Raw genomic sequence first — 20646 nt, forward strand, 5'->3', positions numbered from 1 at the left:
GAACTAGTTTCCGGACAATTTGCAAAATTCCGGATGAGTTTTCTCATCTTTTGAAAAAGTTTTCATTGAGATTTTTCATCAAAGCCTCCTAAGAAAATTCCATATTTTCCATTCCAATTGGAAAATCATGCTTTCCCTCTGTTTATTCAAAGATATTTGCACCCTTTCGGAAATCCATGTACGCTTCAATTTTGCATGAAAGTCCCATGTAAGCTGTGACATTCTGGAGCCCAGCTGAAAATAAGGTTAGACTCCAATAGAAGGATTAATAAAAAACTTCAATTTAATTAGCCATTTATTGAATAATCAAGTTAATTCCTTAGCATTCTAAACTTTTCAACTCCCCAATCATTAATCTAACCTTAGAAAAATTATGCTCAAATTGAAAAATGAAGGGTACGACTTGTACATGTCATGTAAATTGAGATACGACTGAGCCTTCAACATCTGTCACTTATCCATGTAATACACAACTCCGCATTATCAAATTATCTCTGACAAAGCAACCTAACGTAGGTGTAAAATCAACATAAATCCATTAAAATCCCATTTGAATTTGAATTTTTTTTGTTATTCTTAAAAATTATATCTTGAAATTGCCATTTAATTAGTGCGTGGTATCTTTTTATCTGGTGAATTTTTTTCTGCTTTGTCAAAAGATCTCTTGAGGAGTTTCCTCCCATTTTTCTTCTTCTCCGGCGATTCTTCCTCCGTAAAGTCTGTCTCCTGCAAAAACATAACCCCATCAAAAATAGGCGCGAAATTCCAATCAGCTGTTTAAGTGAGGTTATGCCTCATCTTACCTCTTCTTCCATTTCATATGATGGATCTTCCATTTCTTCCTCCTCAAATTCCGCAGCCTCCTCAAAATTCTCCTCTGTCTCAATCAATTTGCCATCCTGGGTGGGAAACGCAATTTCCGGCAACAAGTCCGCTTTCTCAGGATGCATCTCCTTCACAAGGTCTATTAGCAAATTCGATATCTCCTCACGTTTCCTGGTCACCACAATGGTTGGAAACCAATTCTGCAGTTGTTTAATGGGCAGCCTATAATCTCGAATGGGATTGGTAAAGAACTCCTGGACATACTGCAGCAGATAGAGACCGCAGTCCGTGAAGTTATTCTGCTGTGGCACTTTCACCGAATGTCCTGGCATGTTATCTTTATTAAAGGTGTGATTGGATGTGGGGCAAATCTTGGCCTTATACTCGCACGTCAGATAATCCCGAAGTGTAGCCACAACGCGACTTCGGTAGCCTCCAGCCAGGGAGTCAAAGATCAAGATGCAAGGTCTGTTAAAATAAGCAAAAAAAAGCATGATTTGATAACAAGTTCTCAAATTTTTGCATTTGAGGTTGATTAAAAAATAATTGCGCATTTATGATAGATGGTTAATTTTAAGTTCAAGATTAACATCAAATGTAAATCCATTTTGGAATGAAAACTTTCGTTCTGTCGAATCTTCATTCAATCACTGAGAAAAAGAAGAGGCTGCGATTAACTTCTTTTCGTCATAACTTTAACACTTTTTGGGTGTAAAAATATATCAACATTTTTTAATGTTAATGTTACACCTTTTAAGGGTAAAATCAACATGAAAGAAGGGTAACTTTAACCCATAATACACCTAAAAATGGCAATATTTACACCGTTTTCGGATCAATACTGCAGGGTAAAATTTCCGGAATGTTATTTTAACTGTTTCGGATTTCTCTCAGTGATGAATCTGAAGATGTAATTTTTCTGGCTACACGATAAAAACTTTTGGACACTGACCAAAATATTGTAACAAGTTTTCCTTGGAACAAATTTTTTTGGAATTAATTTGTACCTAGAGAATATATTTGTTTGTTCCAAAAAGTTTTCTTTACAGTTTTGTTACAAAATACAGTTACAATTTTGTTAGAGTTTTCTTGTGGAACCGTTTTGATACGGTGTAATGTCTACAAATTTGAGTTGATTTCGTTTTATACAAATTTGTTCCTGAAAGTTGGAACAGAATTTATTGCATTCGGCTGTTTTGTTCCCACTGTCACGAACAAATTGGTACATTTTCTTTATAACAATATTATTCCTACATCTGTAACATATTTGTTCCAAAAATTTTCGGTGTCCGTGGACGAGGTAATTTTCGGAACGAAATTGTTACTTATATGGGGAATCTTTTTGTTCCCATTGTCGGGAACAAATTCGTATAAGTGATTTCGTCTTACAGTTAAGGCCTATACTTTAGTCGAGGTGGATTTCTATGGCGAAAGTTCATAAGGAACATCAAATAAAAATCAACTTGAGTGTTTTATACAGACACGTTCATGACGAAATCATATGCGACTGTTGGCAGCAGGAGGGGAAGGGGATCTCGAATTAAAAATGTGAAACTATGTAGCACGAAAATTGCCATAGATTTGGCATCCTCCCCGCATCGGTGACGGGTGACTGAGTGTGAGAGGAGGGATACGATTTTATACTAGACGAGCTATTTTTTGGAACAAATTCGTTACTAATATTGGGTATCATTTTGTTTCTCTTAGAAAGTAAAAATTTATTCCAAAAATTTTCGGTATCCGTGGACCAGCTACGTTTTGGAACAAATTCGTTACTAATATTGATTATCTTTTTGAGTCTCGTAAAATGAACAAGATTGTGCCAAAAATTATTGTATCCGTGAACGAGCTAACTTTTGAAACAAATATGTGCCGAAATTTTTTACCGTGTATATGGGCCCGAATGAGTCCGAGAGCCTAAACATAAAACAGAAGAAGATTTAATTTTTTTCAAAACTTGAGGTTATGTATGAGCTAACCTAAAAAAATCATTTACAATACAGTCGAGTTCCTCAAATTTGAGCTCCTCAAATTTAGACGACAGTTGCATTCAAAATGTAAATTATGAGGTTATGTAAAAGAACTTTTGTATGGAGTCTGAATTAGAACTATTTTTCTGTGATGTTTCCTTAATATTGTCGTCTTATATTAATTTCCATAACAAATTCCACCTATTTAACAACATCCAAATATCCATCTTCCAAAATTTACGAAAAGTTAATTTTAGACGAATTCCGTAACGTTTTTGAAAATATTGCTCAAATTTGAGGAGTGAGAAATGTCATCTACAGCTACACCCCCCAAATGTTCAAATTTGAGGAACTCTATTGTAGGAAATTTTAAATAAAATGCAATGTAACATGTAATTAGCTGAGATTTTTTACAATCTCAGCTTTTGTGGCCCGAGGTCAAAACCGTTAAAAATTGATTTTTCTTGCCGTTTAATTATATAATCGGAAAACATAAAGCTTTTCTCCAATCTAATTCTAAAAACCTATATTGAAATACACTCAATCCCGGTATTATGCATATTTTCAGGACTGAAAAACACGTGCGAAATGACATTACGCATCGAGAAAATTTGCATACCGGCAGGGGTTTTATTTGGAATAAATCGGCCGTAGAACGAATTTCGCGCGGAGAAAAGTAGTTCAAACAAAAAGATTCAACTGTTTAATAGAAATGCATTAACAAACAGTACTTTTTGGCCAGAGTTCTTCAATAAATGGTCAGAATATTCAAAAAAATTACCTTAATAAAAGAAATTAAAGTTTTATTCTGAACATTCTGAAAAATTAGCAAAATGTTTTCAAATTTCCCGACTCGCAAAATAGTATACATTCAGGCGTATTTCATAAATTGATTCCCAATGGCAGGCAAACTTGCATAATTGTATGTGCATAATTCCGTCAGATGCATAATCCCGAAGGACTTAATGCCGGGACTGAGTGTATAATAAAACTTCTGAAATTAGATTTAATTTAGAGTGTAAATTACGCGGAAAATTGACAGTGTACCACTCCACTTTTCACAAAATTTTCAGTGTGGTCAATTTTGCCGATGTTAGCAGAAAAAGTGCTAAGTTTTTTCATTACTTAAACTATTTTATCAGTAAAATTGAAACGTAATTTTGATAAAAATGTAAAGTTTGGATCTTGTATTCGAAGGTCAGTGATCAGTTTCAATGAAATTTGTTTGATTTTTAGTGAAAAAAGCAAATTTACAAAAGTAAACAATCCGGTGCATTTTGGAATGTGAAAAATCTTTACAGTATTTCCTGTTTTTCTTGAAATTGCGATACCAAGGGAGCCTTTAAAACGCAAACCATATACTCAGGATGATGTGGAGAAGGCTCTGAAAGCATTCAGGTGTGAGAAATGTCTACTAGAAATGTCTGTTTTACAAGATCAAGTGTTGGATACCCTGTGTAAGAATTCGTCTTGTTCCAAAATACCCATTTTTCTTTGTTCCAAAATATCCACATCATTCCAAAATGCACAATTTTTACTTCTTTATATTTTTTTTGCTATTTTATATAAAAAAAATTATGCCTTTTTCGATAAGATTCTTATTCTTAATAAAACAAAGAATATAAATATTAATTTCAACAAAGAAAAAAATAATTTGGGAAGTCACTTAACGTGTTTGAAAGTTGAAAATACTAAAAGTCGGTCCAAAATGTACCACATTACCCTATGGAGAACAGCTTTTTATTTCATGCCAACTGTGAAATAATCAGGAGGCTTCCTGTGGCGTTCCACAAAAACTGTATTTGGTATGTTTGCGGTCTACTTCTCGAAGACCGGAATAATTAGCCTCACCTCTGGCTTTAGGAGCTTCGGTCAGGCAGCGGGGACTCTTGGTTCCGAGAGCTCACTCGAGCAACCTTTCGCGTACTCTTTTTGTCAGGGGGATTATAATCTACAACTCCTTTCCACTGCGCGCTAGGACACTGAGGCCGGCATTTCAGGTGCCTTTCAGTTGGAGTAGAGTACTTTTTCTTCTTCTTATATTTAAATTTTTCTGATTTTACAGTAGACTCTCGCTCAATTGGCTCTTTTTAAATCGGACGAAAAATTTTGTTGACAATTTTCACGTTTAATTATGAAGCTAACTTGCTCAAAATTGCTGTACAGTAGACTCTTCGATATCCGGCTGACTGGGGGACAAATGACATTTAGGTTTTTTGAATGATCAACGGTTTTTCTATTTTGTGCAGTGTGAATTTATTTTCTGTCTGACAAAGAAAAAGAGAATTTTCTTCATGGTGTGCTTATGTTTCATTTTTTATCACAATTGTGTATTCAAAACTTCGATACAATGTTAATAATACTTTAATTCACTCTGGACAAACTTCATGTTTAGTGAAAATAATTTTGAATATATCAACCGCCAGTGTTTGGCAGCTGTCACCCGGATATCGAAGTGCTGGATATCGAAGAGTCTACTGTAGTTCTTCCTATTTTATCGTGATTCTTTATAATTGAGCGCTTTTTGTGGAATTTACAAAGGCTTTGGCGCCCAAATCTATCGATGACATTTTGCCCCAAATGCCCAATTGAGAGAGAATCTACACTGAGAGAAATCCGAAAAAGGCAAAATAACATTCCGGAAATGGAATTTTTACCCTGCATTATTGATCCGAAAACGGTGTAAATATTACCCTTTTTAGATGTATTATGGGTTAAATTTATCCTTCTTTCATGTTGATTTTACCCTTAAAAGGTGTAAAATTAACATTAAAAAATGTTGATATATTTTTACACCCAAAAAGTGTTAAAGTTATGACGAAAAAAGTTAATCGCAGCCTTTTTTCTCAGTGTACTGTAAGGGCCTTGACAGACTAGAAAGATTAGCCGAGAGACGGCTTAGCGTAATTATATTAGAAATAATGGTTAAACTACATTTCCATCATTTTCCACTAAAAGTCGTCTCTCGGCTTAAGTTGCAAATATGTCTAGGGCATAATTTTGTTTTCAGTTTTTTTTTTCTTTTAATTGAGATTCTTTACAATCTCAGATTTTGTGGTCCGACGTGAAAGCTCACCTCGTCAGACGGGGCCCAAATTTTGGATCTACACGTTTTGACACTCATAGATCACGATGGTATCATGTGTGCTAAAAATCGATTTTCGTGGACGTCCGTCTCTTCCATTTTTCGATTCTCTGCAAAAGTTAAATCTCGATAGCTGGCTAGAACCTGTTAATGTCAATTCCGCCATTTTGGAAGACCCACAAATTTTGATTTTTCTATAACTTAGCTATTATGGCATCAATCGATCTCAAAATTTAGTATGTTTTAGCTGGGCCCAAGACCTTTCGATTAAAAAAAAATAAGCTTCTCGGACTACCCTGACCCGAGCTACAAGGAGTCAAATATTGATTTTTGAAATGGTCATATCTCCGGTTCTAATTATCAGAATTTGAAAAATTTTGGCTTTTTGGAAATCTTTCGTTAAATAATACAACTTTCTTTACAATCCATTTTTATCCATTTTAATTGAAGGTCCAATTAATTAAAAATCGAGTTTCGAAAATTTCGCAAACTAGATGATCCAAAAAATTATAAAATATGCAAAAATGTAAGTTAAAATTTTCTAAATTGTTTTAATTCAAGCAAAATAAGGAAAATAAGTCAAAAAGTGAAGAAAAGCGCAAATATTTTTGAATTGACCTGAAAAGTGAAGTATTTAAACAAATAAAAGAGTTTTTTACTCACTGCTTAATTGCCTGATGATCTGGCTCAACTTCCGGTTCACTTTCTTCACTCTCCAAGTCACTCTCATCCGCCTCAGCTTCATCCCTTTCACTCGCTGAATCATCATTGAGAAAAATCGCCTCCTCCTTCTTGGTCAACGGCGTTATCGTTGTATTCCCAATGGTTACCGAAATCTTCTTTTCTGCATCACTTTTTTTCTTGGGAAGTGGAACAACTTTAACTGGAACACCACCATCATAAGTTTGAGGTCCCTTGAGACCTGGGAAGCAGACAATGGCCAAGAACCAGTGACTCTGTTCATTTATGGGAATTATGATGTAGTCTTTCTCAAAGAGATTGACACTTTTTGTCCATCCTTTGACCCGATGATGCCTCTTCTGTGATGCCGTCATCTTGAGATCCTTCTCCATCTGACGCTGTCTCGTGGACATGGCTGTTAGGCGTTTATAGAAGAATGAACTGAAGATATGAGTTTTTTCCTTTTGCTCCTCAGATATCACCGATAATCGTAGGTAATTCAAGTAGAAATCGATGATTACATCATTGAGATACTGATCAATAGCTAAACACTTGTAATCTTCTGTATTAATGGAAATTCCACCCTTGCCTTGGGGATAAATGAGAATCTGATGAACATCTTCTGTACTTCCACCCTCATCTGCCGATGTACTTGATGTATTTCCCGTTGATAATTTCATTGTTGATCGTTTGTAGAGCTCACTGGCATCCCTAAAGTGAATCTCCTCCAATTCTGCTGCACTATACAGCGATTTAATCACAGATTTTGTCTCATCTGTTATCACTTCAGCCACAATTGTGATTCGTTTGAGACACTCATGCTTGGCACATGGATCAAAATATGGTCCATTTGAGGGATTTGATGCCATATCCAGACTCGATCTTATATACTGGGCACAGCTGGGTGTTGTATAGATAAATAAAATGGGCAAGGTTTTAGGGAAATGAGCTACAATCTTCACAATTTCCTTAATTTGAAGATCCAAAATTATATTATCCTTGCTATTTTTCACATTTGGAGCTATTATCCGAACACCACGAGATGAAAATATTACCTGCAAACACAATTCCATATTGATTTTATTCAGTCCGGCTCACCTTTCCGGAAACGCCGGAAACCATTCTCCCCGCTAGCCCCCATTCAACTCACCTGCTCCTTTGGCTCATACTGCAATGTACCTATCCGAATTGTCTGACACTGAATTGATGTGAGTAGTTTGTCAGGAACATTGGACAAATCCGTAATGCATAATCGCTGATTGCCTGCAATGGAAGCCCACCATGAAAAGAACCAAAAAAAAAACATCTCTTTTGACACATTCTGTCTGATCCCATCTTTTTCAACCAATTTTCCCAACAAAAACCCCATTTACACCAAAAATTTCTACACAAATCCACTCATTAATCACCCCTTTTGCCCCCAACTTACGATAGATGCTCATATTTGAACTAAATCTACAATTTTTTCACAAAAAAATTTTTGATGAAATTCCTACAACAAAAACCTTTAGCATGGGTTTTGAGGTTAGAGATTCGCTGTCATTGACCCTACAGAGAGCTCTTTTGTGACAACAGCGCCACAGTTTCCAACTTTGCCCATTTTTCCATGTACAACTTTTTCCGGAATATACCTAACCTAGAAATTATTAACATTTTCTCACAGCTACTTACCCTTGATTGGGCTGTCTTTCTCAGCAATTGCAGGTTCACATTCCAGAGCCTTAAGCACCTGAATCTTCTCAGCAACCTAAAGGAGAGGGTTTTGGGAAAAAAAAATTCTAAAAATCCTGAGGCATGTTTGGGTTTATACATGCAATTTAGCCATTGAAATTTTCATGGAAATTAATGAAAATTTCATGAAAGATTTCAAAATTGTTAATTTGTTTTCTTATAAGAACACTTTTATGAATATCAATAATCTGTGCATTAAATTTCTCATTAAATTAATATGCTGATTAAAAAATTGCTTAACTGTTTCGTCTCTTTTGGGACATTGAGTACCCCAAGCACCCAAAGCAGCATATGAATATTCAGTGAAAAACAGTGTTTTTTAATTATTCAGAACTGAGAAAAATTCAATTCTTAGATATTTTTGATTAAAAAATTGTGAAATTGGCTTGCAGCATATGCTGCGGTCCGGAAAGAGTTAAGAGATAACCTTAACTCACATAACCTAGAAGACTAAATTGGTTTTACAGTAGACTCTCGCTAATTCGGCTCTTTTAAGATGGGCTACTTTTTAATTTGGGCAGCAGTTAGGGTAAATGTCCTAATTCGAAACCATTTTCAGACGCTTTAACTTTGACAGAAGATTCAACACATTAAGTTCATATTTTTTCTGAAGAGTATTACATAAATTTGCTCCTTGACTCTTCTAGAATGTTACTGTTTAGTGAAAATTCTTTAGATATAATTTGAAAACTTCTTAAATACAAGAAAAATACGCGAGCGTAAAATGCTTCCATTGGAAACATATTAATCTAAATGGAGACAAGGGAAAACTTCTAATTGGAGACAAACAGTGTAAGTGAAACCAAGACTAAAGGCTTCCAAAACCTTGTTGAGTTGCTCCTTAGTGCAGGATTTGTTCTTATTCGTGATCTCTTCTCCTTTCCCATCTAAAACAATAAGAAAATCTCTCCAAAAATATCATATTTCTATGGTTTCCTATTGAAGCATTTGCAAACACTTCAGAAAAACCCTTTTTGTTCACGAAATAGCTAATTATTTCATTTGAAAACTTCACGTACCGTTAACAATAAAGATTAGCACTTAATTTGACTAAAATTAGCCAAAAATGTGACATTAAATGTGAAACAAAACGAATAAACAACAATTACCTCATTGTGTTTTTCATTGGAAAACAATGTCGATTGATAACAAATTCGATGGTGAAAAGGTACACTTTTAATTTTTCTGAGTAATTAACAAATTAAAATTTGTGAATATGAATGGATTTTCGCTTTATTTGTAGCAAAATTAACTAAATAATGAAACTGTGGTATAGAAAATATATAAGTATAATTATTTAGTACTGTATTTATCATGAAAACAATGACGTTTCCATTTGGAGTAGCGAAACATTTCCATTTGGAGCAGGTTTTGAATTAGCTTAATTTACCCTACATTTGAAAAAAGTTTATCGTCATTTTTTAAGTTTTTGAATGAAGATAATATTCTAAAATTTGGCATGTTTCGTCTTGTTATGATGTTATTTTGCACTATACAGGGGGCTTCATGAAATTTACCATAAATACGTGTATGTAAACTTAATATTAATATGCGGAGAGACAAAAAATCGTTGCATTTGAAACAATTTAATGCCCGAATTTCTAATTCGGCTGACATTTCGGTCTGAAATACCCGAATTTGAGAGAGTCTACTGTTTGTGTATGCAGATAAATAAAAAATCGTTGCATTTCAAAAAATTTGTCACCCGAATTTCTCTCTAATTCGGGTGACGTTTTGGTCCCAAATTCCCGAATTTGAGAGTCTACTGTATTTAGCTTAGAAAAAAATTAATAAATTTTCACATTTTTGATTGAGCTGAATCCCTTGTCACTGTTTATTTTAGAAGAATGTGCTCGTATAACAAAGCGATTGAGGCCATTGAATTGTTCCAAAATCCGAATCTAATCTTGTGGGTTTAAATCTTTAGAAACGCTTGCTTCGATGTAAATCGCCAACTTTGATTTTTAAAATTTGGGTTAAATATAATAAATTTCAAATGCCAAAAAATACATGGCCAAAACAAAAAACAAAATTATTTTGTTTGTGTTTTTTGAAGTTTTTCAGAAAAAATACTGCTATATAGGTTATGTCATATTGAGGTTATATCCTTTTGAAATTGAAAGACGTAACCTAATACACACGGCTCTTCGTTATCCGGCACTTCGTTATCCGGGTGACAGCTGCCAAACACTGGCGGTTGATGTATTCAAAATTATTTTTATTAAACATGAAGTTTCTCCAGAGTGAATTAAAGTATTATTATCATTGTATCGAAGTTTTTAATACATAATTGTGATAAAAAATGAAACATAAGCATACCATGAAGAAAATTCTCTTGTTCTTTGTCAAACAGAAAATAAACTCATACAGCACGAAATAGAAAAACCGTTGATCATTCAAATAACCTAAATGTCATTTTGTCCCCCAGTCAGCCGGATAACGAAGAGTCGAGTGTATGCCATTAAATAGATTTTCATTTTATTTCTTGTCAATTAAGAATATTTTTCTGCACTACAGTAGACTCTCACTCAATCGGCTCTTTTTCAATCGGGCGACAAATTTTGTTGAGAATTTTCACGTTTAATTATGAAGCTAATTCGCTCAAATTCGCTATAGTTCTTCCTATTTTATCGTGATTCTTTATAATTGAGCGCTTTTTGTGAAATTTACAAAGGCTTTGACGCTCAATTCTATCGCTAAACCGGATGACATTTTGCCCCATATTCCCGATTGAGAGAGAGTCTACTGTAATTTATTTTTTTCAAAACTGTAAAACATACTGAGAATGATGACTCGAAAACAAACAGCCGAGACACACACACACACAAAACGGGTGTTCGAAATTACAATAACGTTCCTTTAGGTAATATTTCGGTGTCTCAATTCATAAAACAGTTTTTTTTTTAATTTTTTAGTGCAGAATCACATTGACAATAAAATGCTCGCCATAGCCTCATCGCATTTCGTTAATTTACGCATTTTTATTGCAATTCTTACGCAAATTTTCCATTACCGTATTACCTTATCTCAAAGTCGGTGGCACTATAGGTGAAAATAATAAAAGAAAATTGAAGAAATAAAACGAAAATGCAAGAAACGGTGAGTAAAATAAAATGTACGAATAATTTCGCTTACTTTTTTTTTTGCTTACCGTTTATCGCATTTTCGTTTTATTTCTTAAATTTTCTTATATTATTTACACCTAGTGCCACCGAGTATGAGATAAGGTAATACGGTAATCAAGAATTTGCGTAAGAATTACAATGAAAATGCGTAAATTAACGAAATACGGTGAGCATATTACTGTCAATGTGATAATGCTCTAACTGCTCGAACTCTACGGAGAGAGCAGTAAGAGAGCGCATTTATCAAGCAAATGGGGTCATGTTTGGGGCCGTTGGAAAGGTCTTGGAAATTCCGACAAAACTGAACCGGTTCCAATCGGTTTTGAACCGGTATTGGACCGATTCATAACCGATAACTAATTTTTATGTGAAAATTAATTCTATTACTTTTAAAACTGTTTTGGGGGATCTTTTGAGTGCTCTATGAATCACTTGAAATCGGTTGAGAACCGGTAAACGGTAAATGATGCGAAAGTACTTTTGCGGTAAGTCACGAGTTCCAGCATTTCGCAAAGTCTGGGACGCTTAGCCACCCCTTTTTTTGTACATAAAAATCTTTAACAAGAAAAAATAAAGTTATTAAAGGTAACGCAAAAAAATAAATACCTCGGGTGTGTGTCTCGGCTTATTGTAAAAATTCGGAGAATGATTTCTCCACTTCCAGATTGTATGTTCTTCTACCTTTTCTTCGATTATTTATACTTTTTATTTATTTATTTTTAAAATTTTAGAATTATTTTTCAGTATTTTTTTTATGAGTTTTATGAGTTTCGCTAGGTAACGCACAAAAACGGTATATTTCCTAAAAACAAATTATAATATGTTTCAAACTTTAAAACTAAAATAGAATTTCACTTTGTTAAACACGTTTTATCTTAAAGAATTTTCGCAATTTTAAAAACTTCTTGTCAAATTAAACTAATTCTGTTAAACTTTGTTTTTAAAAGTTTAAAAAGGTATTTACACTGAGAGAAATCCGAAAAAGTTAAAATAACATTCCGGAAATGTTAATTTTATCCTGCAGTATTGATCCGAAATCGTTGTAAATATTATGCTTTTTAGGTGTATTAGGGGTTAAAGTTACCCTTTTTCATGTTAATTTTACACTTAAAACGGTGTAAAATTAACATTAAAAAATGTTGATATATTTTTACACTTAAAGTGTTAAAATTATGACGAAAAAAAGTTAATCGCAACCTCTTTTTTTCTCAGTGTTGGAAATACAGTAGACTCTAGCTCATTCGGTTCTTTTTCAATCGGGCGCAAAATTTTGTTGACGATTTTCACTTTGATTTTAAAGCAAATTTGTTCAAATTCGCTGTATTTCCCCTTGTTTTATCGTGATTCTTAAAATTTGAGTGCTTTTTGTGGAATTTATAATGATTTTGATTGAATTTATAATGATCTCTCGATAATTTGGATGACATTTTGCCCCATATGCCCGATTGAGAGAGAGTCTACTGTAAGATAATTAGATAAACTTACCGGTTTCTTCGCTGGTGCTTTCACTTTTGGCTTCTTGTCGTCGTCCTCATCGTCACTGCTCAAGGTGAGAATAATTGGTTCCTGCGCCTCTGCCGGTTTAGCTCCCCTTCCTCGACCCCTTACACTTGCCCCTCCGCGTGGCTTCGTGGTTTTTTCGACAGTCCTGGCCAACGTAACGCTACTCGTGGCTGAAGCGAGTGATGATGTCAACGGAGCAGTCACACTATTTGTTGTGCTGGTAAATGATCTTGTAAGTTCTGGCAATTTCTTCGAAACAATCTCCAACTTTTTGCTGGTCATTGGCTCCTTGGGCATCCGAAGGACTTGCTTGGCAATCTTAGACTGCTGCGGTAGGGCCAAGCTTGGAACTTGAGTCCTAATTGGTGGCGGTGGTGGAGCCACAGTCGGCTTGGGTTGACTACATGGGATTCTCTTAGGATTGATTAAAACTTGATTGCAGCGTTCGCATTTGGCATGATCGAGTCCGCAGAAGCCACAGTTTGTGCAAAGAGCTAACCAACCATCAATCAACTTCTTCTCAATCGCCGGCGGTTTTGGTGGCTCAGGTGGTTCCGGTGCTGGTGGAGCTGGAGGTCTTATTGGTGTCATCTGTGGTACCATTTGCTGCCCAAAGCTCGGTGGTCTCTGTGCTATTGGCGTTGACGTAGTAAATTGATTTCCAGCTGGACGAACAGGTGATCTTTCAGGCTGAGCCGGTGGCTGTTGTTGCTGTGGCTGTTGCTGCTGCTGTTGCTCGATATTACCCTCACTTCGCATTATCAGCTCACTAGATGCCTGTACTTCCTGTACTGGATCTCCAACTGTCACCACATAGTCAATATTCGCACCCGGATTCGAAACGCACTGAATATTGGTGTCTGGGGTGAAGGGAACGCCTACTTGTTCCAACAATTCCTGCACTGTACACGATTCCCGGGGCAGAGTAAATGTGATCAACCTCTGTTCACCACACTGCATAATTACCAGCATTTTAGCACTCTCCCTGGCCTCACACTCCTGACTACTCTGTGTCAGGAGCATCTGCTGACTTTGCTGTGTCTGATTCGTTTGCTCTACATCAGACGATACACTATTGAACAGATCCTGCACTGATTGATTTACCGGGCGTTTGGCACCTGCACGTGCGGTAATTTGCTGTGTACGACCACGAACAGCTCCAGCTCCTTTCACAGGCTTCCTCTTCATCTCAACACTCGAGCCATTCGACGTACCACTGCTGTAACTCTCTTGACTTGAGAACTCCTCTGGCTTAGTCGCTCCTTCCGGGAGATTCAGCGTAATCTGACTCTTCTCAAGAATCGATGCAGTAATACTCTCCTCAAGATCGCCATTGGGATCGTTGGAGGATTGTGCAGTTGGTGGGATATGTCTTACCTGAATCCAAACACAAATCAATTTGTAATTTTGAGTTTGCTCAAAAAGAGGTTATGCACACAAAGTTATTCTTATAAGATAACCTCAAAATCACAAAACCTATTTTATATTAAAATTTATTTAAAGATTAAAATACTAAAATAAAGATAAAAAAAGGTAGAATCGGAGTCCTAAGTTCAAAGAACTCAAAAGATTAATATAACCTCAATCAAAAAGTTAAATTTTAACAGACGTAAAACGACTTTTTACGTCTGTTGGGGACATCTCGTGCATAACCTAAAATTTTAAAATCATAACCTCTACCAAATACGAAAATCAGGCTCTATATTTTTGAAAATTGTTCAATTTTTCTCGCAAAAGGAAAAATTTGGAGGAAAAACTCTATTAAAAAAATTTAAGGTTATATTCAGCATAACTTAACATCGCTAACTAACTTCATATCAATGTAAGTGAATAAATTTCATTATTTCACTCTTTTCAGCCTTTTTACGTTATCAGAAATTGGAAATATTGAGTATTCTGAAAATTATGATAATATTTAGTGGTTCTAACACGAAATATTTGATTTGCTTTTATAATAATTTTAAATATCTTCTTGATTTTGAAATTAAGTGCATTCTCAATCGAATTTTTTTTTTAGAATTCGTAAGAAGCAATTGACAAGCAATTATAGTGGCTCAAGTGCCCTATTCATCGAAATAATATATGACTTTCCAGAGTTCTCCGGGGTCCCTAAGAAAAAAATGTATGGGCCTTTGGAGTTCATGAAAAAAAGTGTGTTGTGTGTCGAGTTCTCTGGAAAAAGAATGAATTCTCCGGGACTCTTGACCAAATCGGCTCGAGTTCACCGAAAAAGTTACCTTTGGATTTTTTAAACTTTTTTCGGTTATAGGATGGAATCACCACTTCTCGCCAGTGCCCCACTTTTCGCCACTTTTATTAAAATTGCTATTTTTCACGATTTATGAAATAAATGAGCAGCAAAGTTATTTGTATTTTTTCTGCTACTATGTATAGAGTTGAAAAATAATAATTATTCTTTTTGGATTTACGATTTTGAGAATTTTTTAGAGTAATATTTTAAGTAAGTGCATCAAATCCAATATTTCTTACCAAATATACCAAGTGTCATCAAATTTTCATCAAACAAAAAATACCTTTTTGGATCAATAATTTGTCCATTGAATATTTAATTACACTTGTGGAATAAATAAAATTTGTATTTAGGTTATTAATATTTCATTTTATATTATTTTTATATAAAAATAAGGCATGGCGAAAAGTGGTAATATTCTGGAATTGATTTTACCACCTGTCGCCATCTCTTTTAAATAGGCAACGCTAACTTCACTCAAATCTATATTGTTTACTTTCTGCAATAGCCCTATAATTTGATTTCTCAAATAAAAGTGAAGAAAAATCATTTAAAGTGAGTAATAATAAGGGGATCACAAGGAAAGAGAAAGGGGAATGTATTCTTTTCATAACATTGCCTAAAATAATCGAGTTTGGTTCTTTTCAAGTGGGTGGCGAGAAGTGGTTACAAAACTGGTGAAAAGTGGTAAAAAGTGGCGACGAAGTGGTTTTTTTTGCATTATTAATAAAAATCAGTTTTTTTAAAAGTAGTTCAGCGTTATATTATAGTAGGGGAGACTGGGGCAAAAAGTCACAAAACGGATATTTTGTTTCTTTACAAGCTACTCAAGCGCCCCAGTAATTTCTAATTAGTGTAGCTTTATAGGAAATTTACCGCTCTACAACTTTGTGAAAGTAATATTCCTCTATTTTGTAAGGAAATACGTTTATCGAGCCGATTTCTAAAAGGTAATTTTGTGACCATTCTCAAAAATGCTGGGGCAAATAGTACCAGACATTGGGTATTATCATATTTTGATTCGCTTCATTACGGGCTTCCGTAAATTTGAAAAAATACCTAGAGGACATATTTTCATAGAAAATTTATACATCTACACCTTTGTAAAACACCGTTTTCTCTGCGAGAAAAGTGAGAAAACGAGAAAAGCGCTTTTCAAGCTATTTTAGAAAAAAAAAACACACAAAAGACTGCAAATCGTTTGACCAATGCAAACAACAAGCGGCGAGACATGATAATGACGTTTCTTTTCGCCCTGAGACATCAGAAATTGCTTCGCTTTTTTGTTACTTTTTGCTCTATAGCTTTTGTTACTTTTTACCCCAAGTGGCCATTTTTAATAAAAGGATTTCTGAAGAAAAGAACCTTTGTGAAATTCTAAAATAGATATCAGATTCGTATTCAAAGAATCCAAATTATTTAGAAAATATTCACCAGTGCATTAATTTTGGAAAGTAAGTAGGTAATAATTGTTATCTTCTGCAAGGGAAATATTTCAAAAATAGGGCTAAAAATTTTGATATTTTTTATTTTCTAAATTCCTTGTTCGAATTCTAAGAAACTTACGACATTGAAGAAGGTCTATGGAAGCTATCTATAGGAAAAAAATTAAGTCGCTATCTTTTTTACTTTGGAAGATACAGAATTTTGAATTTTTCGATTTGTGACTTTTTACCCCAGTCTCGCCTATTGTTGTTTTCACGTATCTAGAGCCAAGGCATCTAAGTAACTTTGTGTTAAATATGAGTTATCTTGTAACAAGGGTTCAAAGGTTATAATAAAACGAATTTAACTTATTCCTAAACATGGCGATAAGTGGTTACTCCACCCTATTTTTTTTATTTAATTTAAAATATCGCGCATTTTTAAGACGGTCGAAAAAAATTGTAGACCTTTTTTATATTTGATTTCTTCTTGATTAGAAATTTATTTTTTCTTCAGTCATATTAGGCAAATTCTACCACATTTTCCTATAACCTGTTCCAAATTTTATAGGTTATGTCTGACATAACCTAAAATTCTGTAAATTAATTTATTTGATAGAAAGCTAAATACGTTTTTTCTTGTTCCGACAAAATCTTTGAATGAAAAAGAAAATTAAACTTAGAAGCGGCCCAATTTTTTAAAGTCAATCTGCTAGAAAATTGCTGTAAATATTTTTTTTCTAGCAAACATTTTAGTTGGTAAGTCAAATATTTTTCGTATAGATGGCGTGATGAGTAACTTGAAATTTTTGATCCTTTTATAAATTTCGAAATCTTACAAGAAACCAATTCTAGAAGCTATAGGAAACCATTGAAAATTTGAATGAACCTTTCTCAGCAATTTTTAAGTACAGTAGACTCTCTCTCAATCGGGAATATGGGGCAAAATGTCATCCGGTTTAGCGATAGAATGGAGCGTCAAAACCTTTGTAAATTCCACAAAAAGCGCTCAATTATAAAGAATCACGATAAAATAGGAAGAACTACAGCGAATTTTATCGAATTAGCTTCATAATTAAACGTGAAACTTGTCAACAAAATTTGACGCCCGATTGAGAAAGAGCCGATTGAGTGAGAGTCTACTGTATGAGCTTTTTTTTCGTTCACACAGATATTTTATCTGTGGAAAATATTGCTGAAATTTGATTTCGCTTATTTGAAAATTCCCTGTAACTTCTCAGCGATATCCAGATGTTAACCGCGCTAACCGATTTCATTTGAGCTGAAAACATTATTTTCATATGAATTCTCAGCGAAAAAATGCTGCTTTTTCAGCTAACTGTGCTCGCTGGGATAATAGGTTTCCCAAATCAAAAACACTGGTAAAATTTCTGACGTAGGGGAATCTGGGGCACCGCCAAACACGTGGTAGCAACAAACACTACGGTTTTTTAATCAGATATTCTACTTCTGAGGACAAGGCCTATAGGAATTTATACACTGAGAAAAAAAGAGGGTGCGATTAACATTTTTTCCTCATAAATTTAACACTTTTTAGGTGTAAAAGTATATCAACATTTTTTAATATTAATTTTACACCTTTTTTAGGGTAAAATTAACATGAAAAAGGGTAATTTTAACCCCCAATACACCTAAAAAGGGTAATATTTACACCGATTTTGGATCAATCATTTAGAAAAAGAGGCTACGATTAACTTTTTTCGTCATAACTTTAACACTTTTTGGGTGTAAAAATATATCAACATTTTTTGATGTTAATTTTACACCTTTTGAGTGTAAAATCAACATGAAAAAAGGGTAATTTTAACCCCCAATACACCTAAAAAGGGTAATATTTACACCGATTTTAGATCAATACTGCAGGGTAAAATAAACATTTCCGGAATGTTATTTTAACTTTTTCAGATTTCTCTCAGTGTAGGCACTATATGGATGCTTATCCACTGAAGAAATGGTCGAGAGAGTCGAAGTAGTTTAGAAATAAAAATTAGTGTTTGGTGCTACCCCGTGTTTGATGGGGCCCCAGTTTCCCCTAAATGGTTTGCGTGAAATTTTGGAAATTTTCAAACCCTACCTCAAGTTTACTGGCTGGAGTTGGAACTGTTGCCGCAGGCGGCTTCTGAACGGTCACCGGGAAGGTTCGATTGGCAACTTTGGTCATGGGAGTCAGGTGCCTGGTGGTGTTCCCTGAATAACTGGCACGTGCCTGTTCTGGCTGCGACATCCTCACCAGCGTGGCATTCATCGGCCTTGGAGCCCTGGGTCCCTGCTGATTGCTCACCTGGGCAAACCTCGCAGGTCTCTGAGTCCGAGGTGCTGTTGCTGCGCGGGTAGTTGTAGTTGCCCCGGGGCTTCTGTAGCGCTGCTGCCGGACGGGTGCTGTGACATTGAGCCGTGGCTGGGGCATGGAAGCACGTGGCTGAGCCACAGATGCTCTGGGTTGAATAACTGTGCTCGGTGGATTCTGGGACACAGCACGATTCTGGTAGGTCAGTGTCGGTTGCTGCATCCGGATCTGGGGACGCTGTGCCGACTGTTGCTGCCTCACGATGATGTTCTGCTGCATCGGACGCTGCACCTGCATCTGCTGGGTGGGCGTCGTGATGGCATACATGGGTCTCTGACCCGTGGAATCATAGATAATTTGACGCTGCTGCTGCTGCTGCATCGGCTGTTGCTGCCGATTATTTAGCACTACCTGATTCTGGGCTTGAGGCTGATGCACAATTACCGGCTGTGGCGGTGTTGATTGCAGGATAACACGATTTGTTTGGGGTTGCTGAATGATGACTTGCTGTTGTTGCTGTTGCTGTTGCTCCTGTTGCACCATGCCAGCATGCTGTATCTGCCTCTGGATCATCTCTCCAGAGCCATCAGTCACATAGATCTAGAGGTGTTTGTTTTTTTTTTGGGAGTTATATGAAACTGATTCCAGTTAAAAACCCCAGGGAATTAAATACCTGATGGGATGTAAAGGAATCTGCCACTATTTCATCATCCTGCTGAAGGACGAATTGTGTCTGCTGAGGCTGAGCAATTTGCTGAGTATTTGGCCTCTGGTAGACATACTGCATTTGATTGTCCGCAATCACAGGTTCCGTCAGGATTATCTATTACCAAATTGAAAATTTTAAACTAAAAAAGACTTCCCGGAAAGCCTTCCGGAACGTACCCGTGATTGTGGCTGAATTTGAACGTCTTCTGATAAATTCACCAATCTAATGCTCGGATAGAAACACTCACTGTCGTCAGAATTCTGAACAAAATAGTATTGAGCCATGATCTAAAAAGCTAGGAGAAAGTAATAATCCTGGAAAAGCCAAAATAAATCCACTGAAAATTCTTGTACGTCCCATTTGACAGGGCCACAAGGTTGGAAACCTTCGGAATTCAACTCAAATCACCTATAAGCACTTTAGGAAGCATTCTAAATTGCTTGAGGGAGTAATTCTAAGACATCCTAGGTAACAAATCCCGTAAAATTGTCTGGTAGAAAGTGGCCCCATTTGGGTGGAAAAGCCCCTCAAAAAAATAATGGATGACAGTATAGCACCTCTTGGAAAATTTTTCTCACCTCAAATACGATGAAATCCTTTTACAATTTTCCAGGATTTAAATACAGAATGTATTCACTGGACACTTATGCACAATTCGATGGTTTACACATTATTTTTAAGATGCACTAAATAAGAGATTTTTGGGAGTAAAAAACTCTATACCTCTACGGGCAACGCATCACACACTTTCCGAATCCAAGCAAAATGGCGAGTGATTCGCCAAATTCGCCGCCCGAACGTGTTTGTGTGTGTGTGTTTGACAAAGAGGCCAAAAATTTTGGCGCACATTTTGAATTTACTAACAGTGCAGGAATTTACATGGTTTTCCCAGTGGTACTACTGAAAGATGGCCGCCAGGTGTTAATCAGTGGGACCATAGACACTCCACTCTATCTCCCATGAGTGGGAATTTGCAATTTTTCACCAATTTTCCACAAAAAACTCCATTTTTTCCGCACATTTCACTAAGGTGG

General features: G+C 35.6%; 1 protein-coding gene across 1 annotated transcript; it reads right to left on the reverse strand.

The window, feature by feature from the left end:
- Positions 1–549: 549 nt before the first annotated feature.
- Positions 550–20473, reverse strand: LOC129804302 (uncharacterized). Its single transcript, XM_055851470.1, has 10 exons — positions 20191–20473; positions 19789–19926; positions 19577–19726; positions 18691–19503; positions 12903–14297; positions 8233–8308; positions 7712–7824; positions 6544–7616; positions 804–1293; positions 550–726 (listed from the first exon to the last, which is right to left on the reverse strand). The coding sequence occupies exons 2-10, from the start codon at positions 19894–19896 to the stop codon at positions 604–606; spliced, it is 4341 nt and encodes a 1446-aa protein (XP_055707445.1). The 5' UTR covers positions 19897–19926; positions 20191–20473; the 3' UTR covers positions 550–603.
- Between the last annotated feature and the right edge of the window lie 173 nt (positions 20474–20646).

Source organism: Phlebotomus papatasi, chromosome 2 (assembly GCF_024763615.1).
Source record: "Phlebotomus papatasi isolate M1 chromosome 2, Ppap_2.1, whole genome shotgun sequence".
Lineage (NCBI taxonomy): Eukaryota > Metazoa > Arthropoda > Insecta > Diptera > Psychodidae > Phlebotomus > Phlebotomus papatasi.